This window comes from Neodiprion virginianus, chromosome 4 (assembly GCF_021901495.1).
Source record: "Neodiprion virginianus isolate iyNeoVirg1 chromosome 4, iyNeoVirg1.1, whole genome shotgun sequence".
Classification (NCBI taxonomy): Eukaryota; Metazoa; Arthropoda; class Insecta; order Hymenoptera; family Diprionidae; genus Neodiprion; species Neodiprion virginianus.
This window is the reverse complement of record NC_060880.1, coordinates 32,981,876-33,001,284: the sequence shown is the minus strand read 5'-3', so window position 1 is coordinate 33,001,284 and position 19,409 is coordinate 32,981,876. Positions and strand designations below refer to the sequence as shown.

At 38.5% G+C, this 19,409-nt stretch overlaps 2 protein-coding genes across 2 annotated transcripts in view; one reads left to right on the top strand and one right to left on the bottom strand.

The window, feature by feature from the left end:
* The window catches only part of LOC124302885 (uncharacterized), a 36,848-nt gene extending 23,693 nt beyond the window's left edge, over positions 1–13,155 (bottom strand). Inside the window, exon 1 of the mRNA XM_046759454.1 lies at positions 12,294–13,155. Coding sequence (XP_046615410.1) covers positions 12,294–12,302 — 9 coding nt within the window. The 5' untranslated portion in view covers positions 12,303–13,155. The remainder of the gene's footprint in view (positions 1–12,293) is intronic.
* Positions 13,156–15,170: 2,015 nt separating this feature from the next.
* LOC124302060 (periodic tryptophan protein 1 homolog) lies at positions 15,171–19,225 on the top strand. The gene is made up of 11 exons (XM_046757827.1): positions 15,171–15,411; positions 15,506–15,564; positions 15,635–15,774; positions 15,857–16,042; positions 16,177–16,284; positions 16,357–16,531; positions 16,931–17,089; positions 17,171–17,279; positions 17,351–17,441; positions 17,531–17,767; positions 17,965–19,225. The coding sequence occupies exons 1-11, from the start codon at positions 15,349–15,351 to the stop codon at positions 18,150–18,152; spliced, it is 1,515 nt and encodes a 504-aa protein (XP_046613783.1). The 5' UTR covers positions 15,171–15,348; the 3' UTR covers positions 18,153–19,225.
* The last annotated feature ends 184 nt before the right edge of the window (positions 19,226–19,409 follow it).

The window sequence follows — 19,409 nt, the reverse complement described above, 5'->3', positions numbered from 1 at the left end:
GAAAAATCGTACTGTACTTGAACCTGCAGTTATTGACCGACCAGCGAAACGATATCCCTCTTCCATCTTGTGGAAATGAAAACAAATCGTACAACCTGAGTCATACGAGGTATGAATTTTTTATCCTTCGTGAAAGAGCTTCGACGAATTGTTTCATATTATAAAATATACACAGAGAATTTGAAGAGCAACTTGAGTTAATCCGCACGCGGAGCTTACACCCTCAACGAGAATGGCACGATGCCGTCACGCACGGAAAAATCCGGGAAATTAAAGAATTCTCGAAAGTCCTCGCTTCCAAGCATACCAGCTATATGTATACGTCACTCGTGAGGTACGACTTACGTGTCCGGTATACCTAGTCGGTCGAATTTCAAACGATCCGCGTTTACGGAATGAATCGAATTTCATCCGAATACTGCAGCTACTATCTTTCGGGATTTCGCGTAGCGTCGCACGATCATGCTCGCATATTTTCATTCCGTTTATACGTTCCGTTTGCTCTCGTATTTCTACTGACTCTTCAGCGCGCAATAACCGTGAATTATTCAGCCTCAAGGCTCTGAACCCGCGCACCATGAATACCCACAAGAATACATCACATCAGATATAATATTTTTTCGCAAACTAACTCGTCACAGCATAAGGTTACTTGATTACCTGCGCGTACGTCGTTTCACACGACGCGTAATCCGCACATTCGTTGCGACTATTCGCAAATATAGGTACGTACGTACTGGAAATGGGAAGATAAATAATATCAAAACGGCATGAATATTCTTTAACTTTTTGATCTTTTATTTAAATGCACGAGTAAGAAGGTCCGTCTTTTCTCTTCTAATGTCGCCAAGGGACTAAAAGGCTGGTCACCAAATCATAAAGAGCCCTCTGTTCTCTCTTCTCTCTTCTCTCTTCGTACAAAATCACCGCTTGTGTTCAAATTGCCTCTCCGGTACTCTCCACGTCGATTCGTCTTTGTGCCCATTGTCTTAACGTGAATTAACAATTCCCTGTGTTGGTGACTCAATAATCCAATACATGTAATATCCGAGTCGTCATGTGCCTGGCCAGTCGGACAATTCCGTCACTGGGGCAATTCGGAAACGTGCTCGGTACGCAGTTGGCTAATGAAGTAACTTGTACGTGAGTATTTACAGCCATGGTTCGTAGAGTCCGAATACAGCGATCATCGCGGGCAAATAGATATCGGACGCGTGTGGTACGTGATTTCAACCGTGCCTACGTACCAACGAACAACGTGTCACGTTCGTTCCATCCATGTGCGAGAAACTCCAAAGGCGGGTGGAATACCGTAACTTCTCATCAACTAGGCTGCACACATGTAGGAGCATCCTTTGCTAGTGATTGCGACAAAGGGCTTATCAAATTAAGCTCTTGAAAGGGCATATCTTCCGCCGCCGTGACAACGGCGTTTTATCCGGCATTCTGTAACCCAAATTTATTTAAAACGTTTTTCAACACACGAAAAGCGCGGTTTCGACCTTTTGTTCGCTTCCGCTTCCGCCAGTGTTTATCTCTCCGTTTCTGTACCGGGTAATTTTTCCCATCGCTATAACACCCCGAGATAAGTAGACGTTCGGTGTATTATTTTTAGAATAAAAAAGGGTCAACCTTCTCTGCCTTCGGCGATGCGAAAGGCACGAGGTTTCCTGCCGCGGTCAGGAAGTTCGGTGTTTTCGCAGCGTGACACACAAGTGATCAATCGCAACCGGAAAAATCTCATCACGTTTTATAACAAGTTTTTGAAATAAAGATTAAAAAAAAAAAAAAAAAACTGACCAATATATTTTTGCCAGCATCCCTGTTGCAATTCGGATCTTCCGTTTTCCTCCAAGCTCTCATCGCACAGGGGAAAATTGATTTTGAAAAAATTTTCACTCTTCGCCCAACATTTTTTCCGATCTAGATTTTCAGTAAATATTTTCTTTTCTTCGATATATACCCAAGTATATGTATAGCAAGTATATAGCAAACGATCGACTCACGTTTGACTTATTGCCTGCACGAAATAAAATCAACTAATCTAATTGTAAGACTGATAGATTACATCAACCATATGTTCAAGCAAAAATGATGATGCAAAACTTTTTTGCTATGGCGTTGTCGCAATCTCGACGTTTTCGGCTTACCAACTGTCACCACCGCAACTCAGGCGACTAATCACCGCCTCGCAGACTTTCCATTAACTCTGGGTGAAATGTTTCTTTCAGTTAACATAATGTCGGCTTTAAGTAGGCAAATGACATCGACATTTTCACAAGTGTGCATTTATACATCGTGAGTGCCTCTCCGAGAAACTGTGCAACATCGGACCCGCAACGGACGGTAAACCCGGATCGGTAAAGGTCGATGATGCACGGGTCAACCCACTTGCATGGCATCGTTAGCTGCGCCCTGCGTTTTATGTACCTGATAGATAACAGCGAACGAGCAAACTATGCCGTAATATCACGGCATCGCGAATGTCGAAGGTTATTCTGCAGCGAACTCGATCTCTTTATCATCTGCTTACCAAGCTTACGAAGGTATACGAAATTACAGTGCTGACAACTTGAATTCGGATGATCGATCGGTTGAGCTGGTTAATTAAGTTTTAAAAATAAATCGGGTGGTTAGCTTTGATTCAGGTACTTTCCTTTCGGAGTATTCGTTCTTTCTACGTCATATTTTCAAGGGAGCAAAGATTTTTTATCTTCTATCCCACTTGCGGTAAACAGTAAACTTCAAATTTTGCACGACGAATGAAGAGGCGCGTGGAAATAAAACCACATGAATTTTGTCGGACAGTTTTTGTTACCTAAGATTTGAATTTAGAGTTGGATTTTCTTCTTCGGTTTTTTCATTTAATACAGCTGACTATTCCGAACTGTGAACATCAGCAAATACTCTCACGGATTATCCGCGGCTTGAATACTGGAGCGAAGTGTCGAATACCTGATAAGATCGAGTAGAACTCGCTCGTCACATAAAAGTATTTAGAGGTGATTGATTTTTCTTAAGATTTTTGTAGACAGTCACGAGTCGTTTCTATCACTTAATAATGGACGAATTGGTACAAGGCTAAGACACCGGTGCTATCTGCGTAATCATTTCGTGCTCGTCTGTTTCACGATTTTCGCTAGTAAAATTAGTCCATTTTTCCACTATTCGTTACTTTTTTTACTTTAACAAAGATCGAATGCACTCGATACTTAATAAAACGCCATTGAGGAATTACTTGCTGAGATTGATTGGATAAATAATCACCGAACATCGCTGCCTGTGGCTTGAACAAAAATAACAAAATTGAAATAAGCGCGGACAATTCCTGTGAGGTTTAAATTTATTATCTGCTCGCTTCGTAAATTTGTAATAACAGTCGGTTGAAGAGATCTACTTTAACATTGAATACTATATTATAAATATATCGCACAAAGTTATTGAGCCACCGGGAAGAGGGAACGTCTAATAAAGTAAAAAGATTATTTTTTTCACGCTTTATTAATCATGTGGCCAGCCCTCTTTCACGTGCGTTATGCGAGCCCCTCAAGCGTACGAAATCCGTCGTTTCAATGAATATCAGTTAGTGAATCATGGGTAAACCAAAATGCGATGTTGGTATAAATTTAAAAAACAGAGTTTTCCAAGCTTCTAGGAAAAGGGTTCATTTTTATGCCACAGGCGGCATTTTGTTGCTGGTAAAGTTTTGTAAGCAGAAATATGATAATTCACAAGGAAAAGAGATAACTGTCATAATGTAAATCGAGAATATTTCGCTACTAGTTCGTTCTATTGATTTTCAACTTGATCAATCGTGATCAAATGTGCGAATATTTAATAACGATCAGATGAGGAAAGCAAACTGGACCAGAACTAAATTGAACTTTTTCAATTCTAAAATAATTTAACACTGTATCAACAGGCAAAATTTTTCTCTGTCACGTACGAATGTTTTCGTACGACTCCGGATCATCACTTGCCAAATATTACGAAAATAGAATAACATGACATCCTTCTGCCTCCGGTGTAAAAACTTGGAAAATCCTGACGTTGGAATTTTTCCGCTTTCCGATGAATCTTCAAACTCCCAACTCTGCTTACGAACTCTTACCAGCGATTTCTGAGAGTTCACACCTCTTGCCAAACATTTTCAAAGTACAAGAGGGCGAGATTATAGTGTGAGGTAACGTCAACTCCCTCTCTGAAATCTTGAGAGATAATAATTCCAAAATTATCAACGTCACATTTTGGATTACCAATTTTTACTGACGATTTACCGACAGTCCTTGAAATAATCGATTCTGTAAGGATGGGAATGCTGACCTAACGCATAATCCTCTTACATTCGAAATCTCATCGATTACAGTATACATATAGATCATATTATCTGCGTGCTGTAGTTATCCCAGGACATAATTCGATTAGGTGTAACAAAATTTCGTGGTCGGGTGATTCGATTTAATAACGCTTGTCAAACAACTCGTTACTGTTCATCAAATGCAGGTGGAATTTTTGTCTTTTTTTTTATGAATACGTACAGGAAAAAGCCTAACCAATTATTAGCAGTATTACCATGTCGAGGGGACTGGGACTTTCACAATGGCAGCAAGTTGCGCGGGTTGATGCAGAGGTACATCAACGGCTACGAAACTGAAATAACAATAGTGCATTATAAAAAGTGTCGTAAACAATTTTAAAACGTAAGACTTCACCAGCACTGAAAAGGCTCGATTCGCGGTATAATTATTTATAGCATAACTTGTAACGTAATCACTTCTAAAAAATTTCTACATCCATATTTTTCCAGATACGAAATGCAAAACGATTCAAACAACGTCATACAACCACCTTTCAAACAACAGCTTTTAAACTTCAAATGACAACTTACCGTTTGATGTGTCATCTGGATTTGGCATACCAGTGAACGAGAGAATTACGTTACATACGAATCGTACAAAATCTATACGTCAAATTACCTCATGGAACAAAGCTGCCACAGAAGCAAAGAGATCGCGTATTTTCTTTCCACATTTACCGCTCCGATTGCAACAGTAACGAACCACGAAATATTATCTCATTCAATTTGCGCACATAAGAAACAAAGATTTAACTGAAATATGTCTCGATTCTCTTTAGATCATTATTTTCTGGTGCCGAAGGGAGTTCCGTTACAATTACGTCGATTTATCAAAGTAAAACCTTCAAAACCAAGTTTCTTTAAGAGATTGTAGGAGCCGACGGAGGTTGGTTTCAATTACAAAGAGGCTTTGCCGTTTGCGGATACTTCTTTTTATTTTTTAACGCAAATACCGAATACGTCACGGGGAATTGGCGAATAAAATTCCAAGTATCTTCGTTGCCGGTATTGAAAATCGAATACTTCCGGTAAACCAAACGACAACGCGATTGCGCGTAAAGCCGAGTGAAGCTACTCGCGGTAACTTTTCCTTGTCTTACAAGTTTGCGATAAATTGGCTGCACGAAACGTTTTGCGTTATCCTCTTTCGGCACGAGCAAAGCCGTCTGTGCATCCTTCCGTGAAATTTCAATAAAAATCTAAAAATTTCATCCGACATGTATCGGGAATTTCCGTAACTTGTGCGTAATATAAAACGCGATGTTATCAAATCCCGAGTGCCTGCAAGCTCCATAAATACTACACTTCGTAGATGAGGTGCCCTTGAATGTGACCTCAGCCGGAGAAAATTGCAGCTACGAATAACCGATGAATACCCAGCGATGCTGAACAAATCTACTTAGTACGATGAAGGAAGCGTATCTTGATTCCTGGGTAAAACGCAGCCGATCGAAAAACGCGGCAGAGAATCTCTGCCGGCTGGCTGATATACCTATAGGTGTAATAGGGCAAACAAAAGTACAAGCATTAATTGGCTCCTTCTTGCTTCGCCTATTTGTTCTCGACTCTTCGCTTGGTTCTTATACTCTCTTCTTTTCCTTCCTCGCCGTATTAATCTCGAGCAATTACACCCTCGCATGCGGTATACGTAATTCGAAATGAGCTGCTTTATTGCAATTGTATTTCGTGATTACTTTTCGGACTTACGTCCTCCAGTCGAGGGAGGCTAAGCGTGACGCTAATCCTTAAGGGATCGTCTCAGTGTGACCCTCCGAAAAATCACTGATTTTCGCGAATTTTTTTTTTAATGTTCAAATAAACTAATCGGTCCGGTTTTTTTTTCATAAATAAATACGTTTATGAAGAATACAAAATGATTTTTTTTAAGTTTATTTATTGAGTGCATCATTGTTGTACAAATTGTTGTAATTTCACGTGAAAAAAAAAGGTGCTGCACGGTTTCCACGATGACGGCCGCAATTTTGATCTGAAAAAAAAATTTCAAAAAGATTATTGATCTGTAGGAAAGTCGCTATCGCGCTATGGACGGTTTTTTTTCTTTTTTCAAATTTGACAAAATGGCGGCGGTTTGAACAAAAAGTGTCGAATGTGGCCCTTTTTTCTATAGTTTTTCGTAAAAAAAAATAGGAAGTTTTCAAAAAAAAAAAAAAAGCTTCCATAGCGCGATAAAGAATGACGTTCAAAATGTTCTCCCGAAATTGGAACTAGATATCTTCAAAACTCTTCCTTTGAGATTGGAAACCGTTTTGAAAAACACCATTCTGAGAAAAACGCGTTTAAAGATTGAAGTTGGAAAAGTTTATATAAATCGTTTACTTACGATCAATCGGCGATGCCAGGTCTTGATTTTTTTCTTGGGGGTTTTTCTCGTACGTCTATCCGTGGTGGATGTTAAAAACGAACTGAAATGCTTGGACAGTTTATTCTGCAAGGTTATAGAACCTAAGCACCTTAGTACTCGCGCAGGTAGAAAACCCGTTCCCTTTCTACAAGAAACGCTGTAGCGACCGTAATAATTTGAATTTCGATTTAAAAATTTGAGAGAATGTTTAGAACAGTGTATACTATACGATAATGCAAAAAAAAAAAAAACAATTTTTTGAAAATTTCACACTGAGACGATCCCTTAAGGGATAAGGGCGCTATCCCATTAAAAGTATTAATATTCATCAACTCCGAATGCCGGTAGGAACGTTATTCTTATAGTAAAGCTGATGATTTCGAATATGTCAAGGACCGTGACGAAGTCCGTCGCCTTTACCAGGCCACGCAATTTGCTGAGCGAATAACGCGAGGCGCTTCGTGTTTAAATGTAGAGAAATCCCAGCAGTGTCAAGTCAAGAGTGTCTGGTTAATTAATCTCGATTGTAAAGTCCACGACATCGCTGATTTTCATAAAAAAGAAAATCGGCAACACGTTTTTATCAAACTTCGAGCTGAAATACTGTCGATTCCAGTAAATCTTTATTCGGAATTGCGAAATTGGTGAACCAAAGGAGCTCGTTAAAAAAGAAAAAATGAGTTATCCGTGCGAACAGTGGAACACTTCAATATTTGCTCATTTGCCATACTAACGTACAATCTTTTCCCGAGATTTTAAGGGGTAACACCACTGTAAAAACAAAAGTAAAACACTTTTTTCACCATTTATGTATAATACGAAAAATTACGGTCGATAATTATTCAAAAGTGGCGACACTGGAGCCATTCTCGCGAGTCATGTTGAATTCTACGACACGCAGTGTAACTAATGCAAATTTGAATCTGGGATAAAATATAAAAAAATCCCTTAACCTACATATTAATGGCTATATAAATGCTTAGAGGATTTGAAAAATAATTATTTTTGTGTAATTGGCGAGTATTTGAGTGGAAATGTTCAATTTTCGACGAAAAAATCGGCACTGATTTGTTAGCAAATAATATTAAAATTAACTTAAATATGTTGTTACCCCTTAAATATACGATCAAAAAGTTTCACAACGTGAAAGCAGACACGTGGAGCTACCCTGGCCGTCAAGGTGATCGAGGGTGATTCCATTCGACATCACACTTCAAACTTACAATTATTCAGGGAACAAAGAAAAACGAAGTTGAAATGAGCGAAAATACGTGATGTTATAGAAACTTAGCACTTTCACCAGAAAGCGAGTGGCACGTTTGTGCGGAGTTATGAAGAACTCGGTGGGGTTCGTTAAGAATAATTGTGTGAGGCACGGTTGAAAGAATTCCGACACTTTGCCATTGTTTCTAAAAAAGACCCGAGTTAACAAAACGACAAACAGCGTGGAGTACCGATGCTTTTCCATCTTCAAGGTAACACATTTTCGACAAACAATACGACCTGCGAGATCAAGTGACCAGTGTAGGCTCTTCGACGAATTAGTTTTCTCGGCAAAAATAATGAATCTTTTTTTTCCGCTCGAAATCATACCTATAACATATTTACGCGTCAATTTCGTCAAGCTGCCGTGTCACTCCAACTTTAGACTTGTTTCCATTCTTCGACAACATGCACTGGAAATCTTATGGTCATTCAAGACTGATACTTCGCGCTAACTATCGCAGCTTGAATTTTCTTTTATTCCATCGATTGTAAAGAACGGCAGGAAGCACGGGTTGCAAAGTTCTTTGCGAGGGAGCTTGCGTGTCGAGATAATCACAGTCGGAACCTGTGCGTAGATATACTGGATAGGCCGAAGGCTGTTTTCGGTGGTTATGGTTTTCGAACACTTTGGCATTCTCCGAAAAAACAATAGTGAGCCAACAAGCCCCCAGGCCGGGTAGCTGCGAGGTAAAAGAGCGGTTTCAACGTCGACTTAAAATTTCATTTTCAAACCCTGTTATACCGGCAACGGTCGGCTACAATTTTTCCTCATTGACTCACAAGCCTACCGTAGTGAACGTGAATAAGTACCGGTCGAAATATTCATCATTGTGATGAAAGACATTCACTTCTTCGTCTAACTTCGTATCACACCGTCGTGGTGGCATGTGAACCGGGAATTTCCTTACCATTACAATATTATTAGATCAGATTGATATCAGTTGTAATTTCGCAGCTAGATTCGATTATTATTCACAACTTGTAAGCAGGCTACAGTCACGTCACCTAATCAACTCCCCTTAACTTCGATAGTGACAATGTAACCACGGGGTTTATCCAGGCTTGTATAAAGTCGATGTGAGAAATGATATGACCGAATTTCACCAAGTGGACGGCTTGAAAACGCAACTTTTGCCACGCCGTTGATGTAGGAAGGTGTGTCAGTAGTCATCGACGTAAATTTATTCGACACATACACAAGAAAATTGTACCGACTTCAGAAGATGTAGAGACCTAATGTAGCGAGAGAAATTTTTTTATTCTTAATACAGATAAATGACATTTCACCCGATAGCCCAAATCGTCGTTCCGATCACAATTGGTTTTCTCTTTTTTCCTGTCATTCGATTATTGACTTTTTTCTTTTCTTAAGCAAAATCATACTCGATTCAGAATATTTGCCGCATCGTTGAATAAAGATATCAATGTTACATGTCAGACGATTCATCCTGCCTGTTTACCCAAGGTTGATATTTCGATATGTTGTCGTGTAAAATTTTCTCGATATTTTTTACCAAAGATACCGAACAACCTACGCGCACAGTAGGTTTTATACATACATTCGCCGGGCAGACGTACAGAGTACAGCTTCGTTTTACATATGGGCTACATTTTGGAAGTAAATAGAATACGTTCAACCCCCCATCGCCAAACAACTGCTGGGCACGAAGTATAAAACCAACATTTAAAATTGTATTCGATAATATAATATTTGCTTCAAATAGCAGTGCGTGCGAAGTGCACAATTGAATCTTCGCGACGTGATGAAATACTCGGGATTCCGTGACCATACATTTTGTTATCTGGGTCAACCCTGTAAGCTTTGTTTCCAAAAAGCCGTCCAAGGATGCGAAGGTGCCTCAAGGCATGGTGTGCCTCACCAATTTTCGGGGCGGTCCGTTTTAGTGAGATACGACTTGAGTAGTTGTTACATTTGATCGCGAAAAAATTGGCTGCCAGCTTACGCGTATCTCCGATCGTCTGGATAAAATCATGCCGCAATAATCCCACTACTTCCTCTTCCGCTATAATCCGCAAATGCCACTAAATCTTTCGAAAGCCAAGCTTTCAGGCCATGGCCTCGCCCACATCCACGAAAGGTGCATGCCTGCGACAATTTATTGCGAACCCTTATCACCCGCCTAATTATGTACCACACAGGTAGAATATCAAAGCAACTGTAAGCCTCTTGTTTCAACCAGCACCAGCCGGCATATATGTATATTTACAGTTAAGCGTACGTATAGACGTGCTAATACGTGAGCAGGTAGAACATGTCAACTTACAGCAAACATCTGTTTACAAGCATACTGTTACAGGGGTGTTATCCTACTGTACGCTGATCTTAATCTAGGCAAGGAATCCAATTCAAAGTGTTCATCCACTTAACGCAGCTCGAGAAATTTTCCTCACGTGAAATACGTATGTATAAAAAATGCAAAGGCGGGATGGTCCACCGTCCATCAAAATTCTTCGCAACCGTAGATTCTGTGAATATCATTTATACGAATCGTGGGCACGGCAAACTGTGGAAAGGTAAAACAGTTTCCAAGGGGGTTTCGCGGTTGAGCCAGTCCAATTACAAAATCACATCTAATGGTGAATCGTAAGTATGCATCGCAACTATCTACCCAAGTCTTATTGTTAAAATGCAAAACTGAAATGATGACGTGACAAATTCACATGGCATTATTATTCAATGTTCGGTACGATAATCGGAAATTCGATGGGATACGAACACCCCGGCGCAACGGTGGGAAATTTCTTTCAAGTCAGAATAAGTAAGAACCACAGCAGATAGGAAACGTGAGCGGGTAGCTTTATTTGTTAAATCAGCCTCGGCATACACATGCATACACATATATTTCCTTTCGATTCCATCCGTGACTCGTAAATTAGTCACACCAAGCTCCCGCTCCAGTATATGCTGCTAATGGAAATGCCCTTTACAAGAGACTTACGCTGGCCTTCACTTGATAGCAGGGCTGCGCAAGGGAAACGCGGAATGATGGCCGATAATGGGAACGTGAGCTAGGTGTATCAGGACCAATATATAGCTAGCCCCAGCTCAGCCCTTTGCCTGGCAGCGCACAATTAAGTTCAACCTTTGTCGCACTTTTTGTTTTGTTGTTTTCATTACTTTGCGAAACATTTCCACTATAACGTCGAACATGCTGCGCAGTGTTTTTCATTATTCATTTCTGTGTCATTTGAATAATTTCGATAAAAAACTTTGTAAAAATGAGAAAGGATGATTATTGATAAGAACTTTTTTCTCCCCCCGTAGGATCTCGTTTAACCCCTGGCAAGTTACGTATTGTGTAGATATGAAACGAGATCGTGCGAAAACGTTCAACATTTTTCTAACGACCGAAACTTCTGTGGGTGCACGTGATGAAATATACCCGCATTTTTCTTTACCGTCAAGAGAATAAACGGTATTAATTTACACCAGGTACGTACATGCGGTATATTGAAGAAAGAATAGCCCTTTTCGCATAGAATTTTACGAATGATGGAAAACAAGAAGCTTCACGTGACAAACCTGGACGATGTGACAAGGTATTTTGATAGTTGATGGAAAGTTCCTCTCGAACGACATGAGACCGTACACCCTGAAGCTGCCTGCAGCAGCGGGTCACCCTGGCTAATAATTAAATTGTTAACTAATGGAGGAATGGTGATGCAAATAAACCTACAACGGGGAAACAGATTTCCCTTGCACCCATTGACCGGACGGCGTCTCACTGTAGCTCTGTCGTCACAATGGGAACACGTTACAAGGCAGGGGCAGTTTGAAAGGCTCGACTGTTAATTTCATTGCGAACACCGGAGGGCAAGGATCCAGAATATCGTCACAGAATCGAATTAATGGGTATATCACGTTCCGGTATAAGATCGTTCGGAGAGAGAAAAGGAAAATTCGTGCAGATACTCAGGTTCCATACGTGTAATTATAGCAAGACATACTCAACCTAAGTGCAAAGCAGTGTTGGTACTGGAATTTCAATTTATCAAAGATGGAATTCCACTTCTAGCATTCTCTCGGTAGGGTTTCCCTTCGAAAGCCTCGACAAGTGGTAAACCCTGTTTCAAACGGTGTTTCCTGACATATTCCATTACGATAATTTTACAAAGTGATATCTGATATTCATATAAAGCATACGCGTAAATAAAAAGCCCCTGTACGTACCTCACGTTTAAGAATAGTGGGCAGGATTTGGCAAGAACTAAGGTGACAAATAAAATAACGTGTAAGAAGTGGTTTAATTAAAAAATCAGTATCATAGTAAGTATCGCAAGACTCACGTGTTGCATTGGACGGAAGATGCTACCGGCCAAAATCTTCCATACCCAGGCAAAAATATGGGTGCAAGCGAGCAGAGAGCTCGCAGTCCAATATCTTGTATCCGGCGACGGGTAAAAAGCTTCGAAACCAACTTACAACCAGAAGTACATTTCCACCGCAATCTTTAATCGTGTTCACACATTCACTGCAGGTGGTATCGAGGCTGCAACCTAATTTTTCCAACACCTCAAGAGGGAGAAAGAGAACTGAAGCAGGCCGTCCTTGTACGAATAATCCGTGAGGCGATTCAACAGTTGTCAATTGATAATAAGCCTGCACCCCATATGAAAAAGCTCAATATTGAATGTCCACCAAAGTTCGCTATGAATGTCACAGATCATAACTATATTAGAGTACGGCAGGAGTGACAATGATAGATTACTGCTTGCAGCAGCTCTTCGTATAATGGACTACATTTAATGTACGAAATTCATATCGTTTGAAGTGGGAAAATGTTTGGAGGCAACAATTTCCCGAAACTAAATTACCTAATCTGATTAAGCTCCACTAATGATTATCGACTTCATTCCAACGAGTTGAAAGCGAAATAATAATAGTAGTAGTAATAATAATGATAATAATACACAAGAGAAGCGTCGAATTTGATCAGTCTCTGTTTTTCAATCAACACTTTTTCACTCACTCACTGAAATGATGTGTCGTGAAATGCAAGGCTGTAACGGTGGGATCAATAATTTTACACTTATGAACACGTTGTACCGTTGTATGCTTGGAACTTTGCAGTGTACTCTGGTAAGTAATTGAAACAGTTCGTAGTTTACTGTTTTCATTCACGTGACGAGTCGAGCAACAAGGCAAAGCGCGACCTACGACCGACCCGAACGACCGACCAGCCAGTACTGACGAAGGGTAAGAAACGCGCATGAATGGCGATACACGAATAAGCTACAGGTATGAAATTCCACACATTGTCTCCCCCGGGTACCCCGGGCTGCACTTGAAATTTTTCATTCACTAAAACCAGAGAACCAAGCCGAGGCCAAAGTCAAGTTTGTTGTAACTTTACATTACGCATGCGCGTCAACGTTCGTCTCTGTTCTTCTTCCTAGCTAAACTTCATTGATGTTTCACAAAAATATATTCATGTATTCGTCGAGGTTCGTTAGAATTTTTGAGGCAAATAATTATCGGACCATCATCGATCAAATTTAATTAGGTTATACATCGCGGAACCTTCATCACTGTAGATGAGTAATGAATAAAAGTCTTGAATAATTTTTTACCTGCGTCAGTAAATCGATCTAAGTGAGTGCGCTGCTTAGAGATGCTCGCATTCTTTTCGCAGTAACAGTTGTGAATGAAATCAAAATAATATATATATTTACATTATATACATATGTATAATTGCAGGCTTGCAAAATTATTTAAAAAATTCCCGTTTAATCATTGTAAATACCCCGAGACTCAGACGATGGTTGCGAAGTACGTTTTAAATTAGAGGAAGTATAAGGTGTTAGCGTGACGAAATCGAATCACGGTTGCAATTTAAAGCAAATTCCTACTACAGGAACCGTAAAGACGTTAGTTGTACATCAACGGTGCGATACAATTTTCGGTACGATTAACTTGTCAAAATCACCCCTCTTACAATTAGATTCTCGCCCATACAGTATACGTAGTTATAGTCAATTTGTATAACTATATGGCTGTCAGACCGTTACCAGCAACTCTGCAGGGTACAATCTTCGTAATGTGTTTAGGTAGATTAAGGCTGCCAAAATAGCTTCGTTATGAGAATTTCAATAAATCATGTGAACAGTTCATATATACGTATAAAACTTCAATGGTTTCAAAGACGATATATTGATCATCAGAGAAATGAATCACAATTTTCATCTCAGGACATTCATTTCCATTATTTCGCACACGTGGATTCAATTTTTTCTATTCAAGGCTATGAAACATATAATATTTTCACTCTGTGCGTTACCTGACATTTACAGCCTGTGTCAATCGATCTCTTGGCGACAGGCAACTGAACATACTATCATATCCACTCGGTCGCATTTCGTACACGCATAAAATGAATTCTAACTCAAAAAGAACATTGAAATCCGGTAATCATATGTAATATTCACGTTGTTAAACCCCGATATATAATTTAACATGGGTACATTAGTCTCAGCGTTTAATTTCGTATACTTACCTTTGTACGTTCGATATTTTCTAATGTATCCCAATGTAATTAAGGTAATTTCTGCCGGATTTTTTCATGCCACGAGCACATCGACTTTGGCTAGTATGCATGGGTAGCTAGAACAACAAAAGTACAAAATGGTTGACTTTTCGATTCGTTTGTTAATTGTTACAGTACTACAAGCCTCAGATTTTATCAAATTCTAACGCCTGTCGTAGGGATATTTGAGTCTCAATTTTGCGTACGGTTGAGATCGAGAAAGACACAATCCGTGGCCAGATCTTCAAAAATACTGCAATTTTACACATATCTGAAATGTATACCAATCATCAAACGCCGCGATCGTTTCTCTTGGCGGACGTAAAAAGTTTATAAAACTAGCAGTTAAGAGACCTCGATTAAATTATATAATTATATAATTTCTCAATATAATAATCATATAAACTCATAATATTCGACTTGCTGTTATTCGGAGTGCAAAGAATTTTTTTGAAAAAAATGACAATCGTACCAACCTTCAACCGTTCCAACTACGCAAGTTCCGAAATTGTTGCCAACCAAGGTGGCAAACTCAAATTTCCCACGTTCTCCATTGGTTCTCACACCAGAGAGCCCACACCTGCTCACACGGCCTGCAACTGTACCTCGATAAGGCATAGTTGCCAACATGACTAGCAAATGAGTAGCAATCAGATATCTTTGGAGTTTGAACGCGTGTCTGACATCAAAATCAAATGCTGCCTCGTGCGGCATCGCACGTGTTATCGGTACCCAAAATTGCTTGAAGGCTGTTTTTTTTTATTTCGAAAACTAACGTAACAACTACGAAAACAACAGAACGCCAACAATAAATAACAATGAATTTTATACCGTGCGTTACATGGGTAAAGAGGGGAGTTGCAGCGGCGAATCCTGATAAGGTTAGGTTATCACGTTGCGTTGCAAGTAGCGACAATGTGGAAATCGAATAATTGATTTGTGCTGGATAATTGACGAAATGCTTTCGTGTCTCAGGTGCAACTTACTTCTCAAGAATTGGAGCAAATCATCAACCAAACTCAGTCAGATCTACGGTGAGTTTACCTTTTAGTTTTCCTACAATCTCTGTGTTACAAGAATTTATGCAAATTCAATAAATTTTAGAGATATCGAAAATGGTACAGATGATTCTGACGAAGAATCAACAAACTCCAAAAAGAACGGGACAAAGAACGAAAAAATCACTGGCGATGGTGAAGCTATGGAGGATGACGAGTATCACTTTGACAAGTACGACGAAGAAGGTAGATGATGTCACATTTCTGTACCTTATTTTCGTCTTTACGTTGAAACACAAAATTCACTTATTGTATACTCTTTAATTAGGAGGTAACATACACTGCAATATCGGAGGATTAGCGGTCATAAACGAAGATGGAACAGATCCGTATATTACAATACCAGATAGTGGTGACGAGGACTCTGAAAAAGAAGACGATATTATCAAGCCTGACGATAATCTTGTTGTGATGGGACATGTTGAAGGAGATGCTAGTATTCTGGAAGTGTTTGGTGCGTTATAAATATTGTATCTTATGTATCATGCGCAGTAAGCCCTGCCAGCAATTCCAAAGAAAACATGTTCTATGCATGAGAGTTGATATTACCTCTAAATGTTGCTTCATTTACCTACTTTTCATTTCCAGTGTACAATGAGGCAGAGGGATCCTTTTATTGTCACCATGATATTCTACTACCATCATTTCCACTGTGTTTAGAATGGCTTAATTTTGACCCCAGTGATGCAAAGCCGGGTAAAAAAAACTGTTTTAGGATTGAAAATGCATTCGTATATTAACATTCATATTTGAAATATAATTTTCCAGGTAATTTTTGTGCTATTGGCAACATGACACCCATTATCGAGGTTTGGGACTTGGATCTAGTGGACTGTTTAGAACCAGTATTTAAACTCGGTTCTAAACCGAGTAAGAAGAGAAAGCAGAAAAGAGTTGGACACAGAGATGCTGTTCTAGATGTAGCGTGGAATTGTAATTACACGTTAGTAAATGCTGATTGATTAACCTCTGTAATAAGTTATGCAAAACATTCATTAGCATGTTTGAAGTTTCTCCGCCCTTGACTTGGTAAATCTATTGTTTCAAGTTATCAGTCGAACTCCTAAAAAAATGGATTCGAAAAGAAATAAAATGCAAAATAACCAACATCACGTTACTTGTTTACGTTGTAGCATAACAAGAATTTCTGGATCACAAACTACTAGTTTCAGATAATTCATCAATATACGTAATTTATAATTGTACCAATATCAACCTTGTGAACTTGCATTACAAAAGACTCCTCAATTATTTTACTGAAATAGTTTTCAGTATTTTCGCAGTCGACAAGTTGACAATTTCTAATCCTTTGATGTTCATTCATGCTCATTTTACCTTATAGACATGTATTGGCAAGTGGTTCAGTAGATCAAACTGTTCTTTTATGGGATTTGGATAACGGAACACCTGTAACTAAATTGAATACCTTTAATGAAAAAGTGCAAGCAATCAAATGGCATCCTAGTGAAGCTCAGCATCTGCTAACAGGCTGTGGAGATAAGTATGTTTCTGCTTCAAGCTTAAGCTTAATTGTAAAAACGAAGCGAAACATAAAATGATTTTATGACTCATTTGATTTCAGAAATGCAAGGCTATTTGATTGTCGAACTGAAAATAATTTTAAACTATGGGAGTGCGCCGGTGAGGTAGAAAGGGTTTTATGGAACCATTTTGACCCCAATTATTGTTTTGTAAGTGACGAAATTTGAAGAAAATTCTAGATCAAAGAGATCATTGTGTCATTTTATTTTCTTCTGCGCAGATAAGCACAGATAATGGAAACATTCACTATATTGACATCAGAAACGAGAAACCATTGTGGCTACTCTCTGCACACGAAAAGGAAGTAACAGGTATTTTCCAAAGTTCGCCCAAAACATTTAGCAATCCATTGGTTCATAAATTTTCGGCCTCTTTGTATGTAAACTTATTTTTATTCCAGGTCTTTCTCTTAGTACTTCTTGTCCAGGACTTTTAGTCAGCTGTTCAACTGATAGCTATGTCAAAGTGTGGGACGCAGTCGATAATAAAATACCAGAGCTTGTATGGGAAACAAAGACAAACCTAGGAGCACTACAATGTTTGGAAACGAGCCCAAATAGTCCATTTATGTTTGCCGCAGGAGGCGATAATAAATCCCACAATTTCAAACTATTTGATCTACTAGAGAGCACCTCAGGTGAGTTGGCGTGGTTATGATTTCTTTTTCGCTATTTCGATGGTAAAATATAATACTCACCAAATTACCAATGACGTGTTTGCATCCGAGTTGTTTTGCAAATCAATTTTATTGTCATGCCCAATATGCAGAATACGTATTCACCAGTCTGATTTATCATTGAAACACCGTTTAATGTATGTTTCATGGACTTCCAGTTTCAGAAAGGTTTTCAAATAGACCAATGAAAAAAATAGTATGCGAAGAGAATCCTCCCGAAGTTGATGTAAAACTGCAGAGCAATACAGCTGAGGTAATGGACGTCACTGACGAAATGAACTCAATGGCTTTGGGTTCAGTTTCAACTAATAGTCTTAGTAAAAAAAAGAAACGAAATAAAAAATAATAAGTTTCAGAAAGGATATAACATATTAAGTCCTGTATATTTTTCACCTGTCGTTGCAGTCAAAATGTACGTTTTTCTTTGGGAAACTATATCGAACACGTATTCATAAATATAGACTCCTGTGATTTTATACTGTATAAAATTGATGCAAAATGTACGATTTACTGTTGAAACATTTCTATTACAAAACAGTTGAAATAGCAGCATAGAAAGCTGCCTGTTAATTGTATTTTTAAAAAGAATATATTTAAGAAGATATATATCATTAGAATTAATATAATTATACCTACTTCGCCATCTTTCACTGTGCCATTTCTTCAACATCGTAAATATATCATATAAACGTGAGTATAAATTTTTTTAAACACTATTTCATTGGTCTGGTAACAAAAGATATGGTTGGACAATATATGTATGTACGTAATCTCAATTTTTTCGAATAATTAAATTTTATTAGATTATTTACATTTAAAATCAACAGGTTACATGTATTCAGTATACAATAATTGTGAACTCAATTTTGTTGTAATAAATCGGCTGTGGAACGAAAATTTTGCACTGTAACTTTCATTCGTGGAAATATGTATAGAATTGAGCAAAAATTGATATAATAACTCGGAATATTTCAACATTGCTCTACTAAGATTCCACCCAAAACTAAAGTGAAATTGATAAATAATACACTATACGCTACTTAACTGATATAGATACCTATATCCAAGTTTACATTATAATTAACCATATAATGTATACATATAATATATATATATATGTACATTAGGGTGTTTCAAAATAAAAAAAATTCGATTTTCCAACGGGCCACACCTGAAATAGTTAGTTTAGGTAGAAACAAAAATTCTGGCGAAAGATGAGCATTGTCGGTTGAGTGGAAGATCGGGCACATTTGTTTTTTAATCTTTTTTTCCTTTTTATCGAATTTATGATGGATAATAGTTAGTAAAATTTTTTTTCGTGTTTATATCTGCCAGCGGATCAGTTTGTGTCTTAAATAAGATCCTGGAACTCTTTAGTTGATATTTAATAGGGACCCATTGTAATGGGAAATGTGTAAATATTGAATAAAATATTGAAATCTGAGTGAGAAAATGTTTTTCATGTATTTTAATTGAATCATAATCAGAAAACCCGTTAGACGTCCCTATTAAATATCAACTAAAGAGTTCCAGGAACATGTTATTTAAGACACAAATTGATCTGCTGGCAGCTGTAAACACGAAAAAAAATTTTACTAATAAT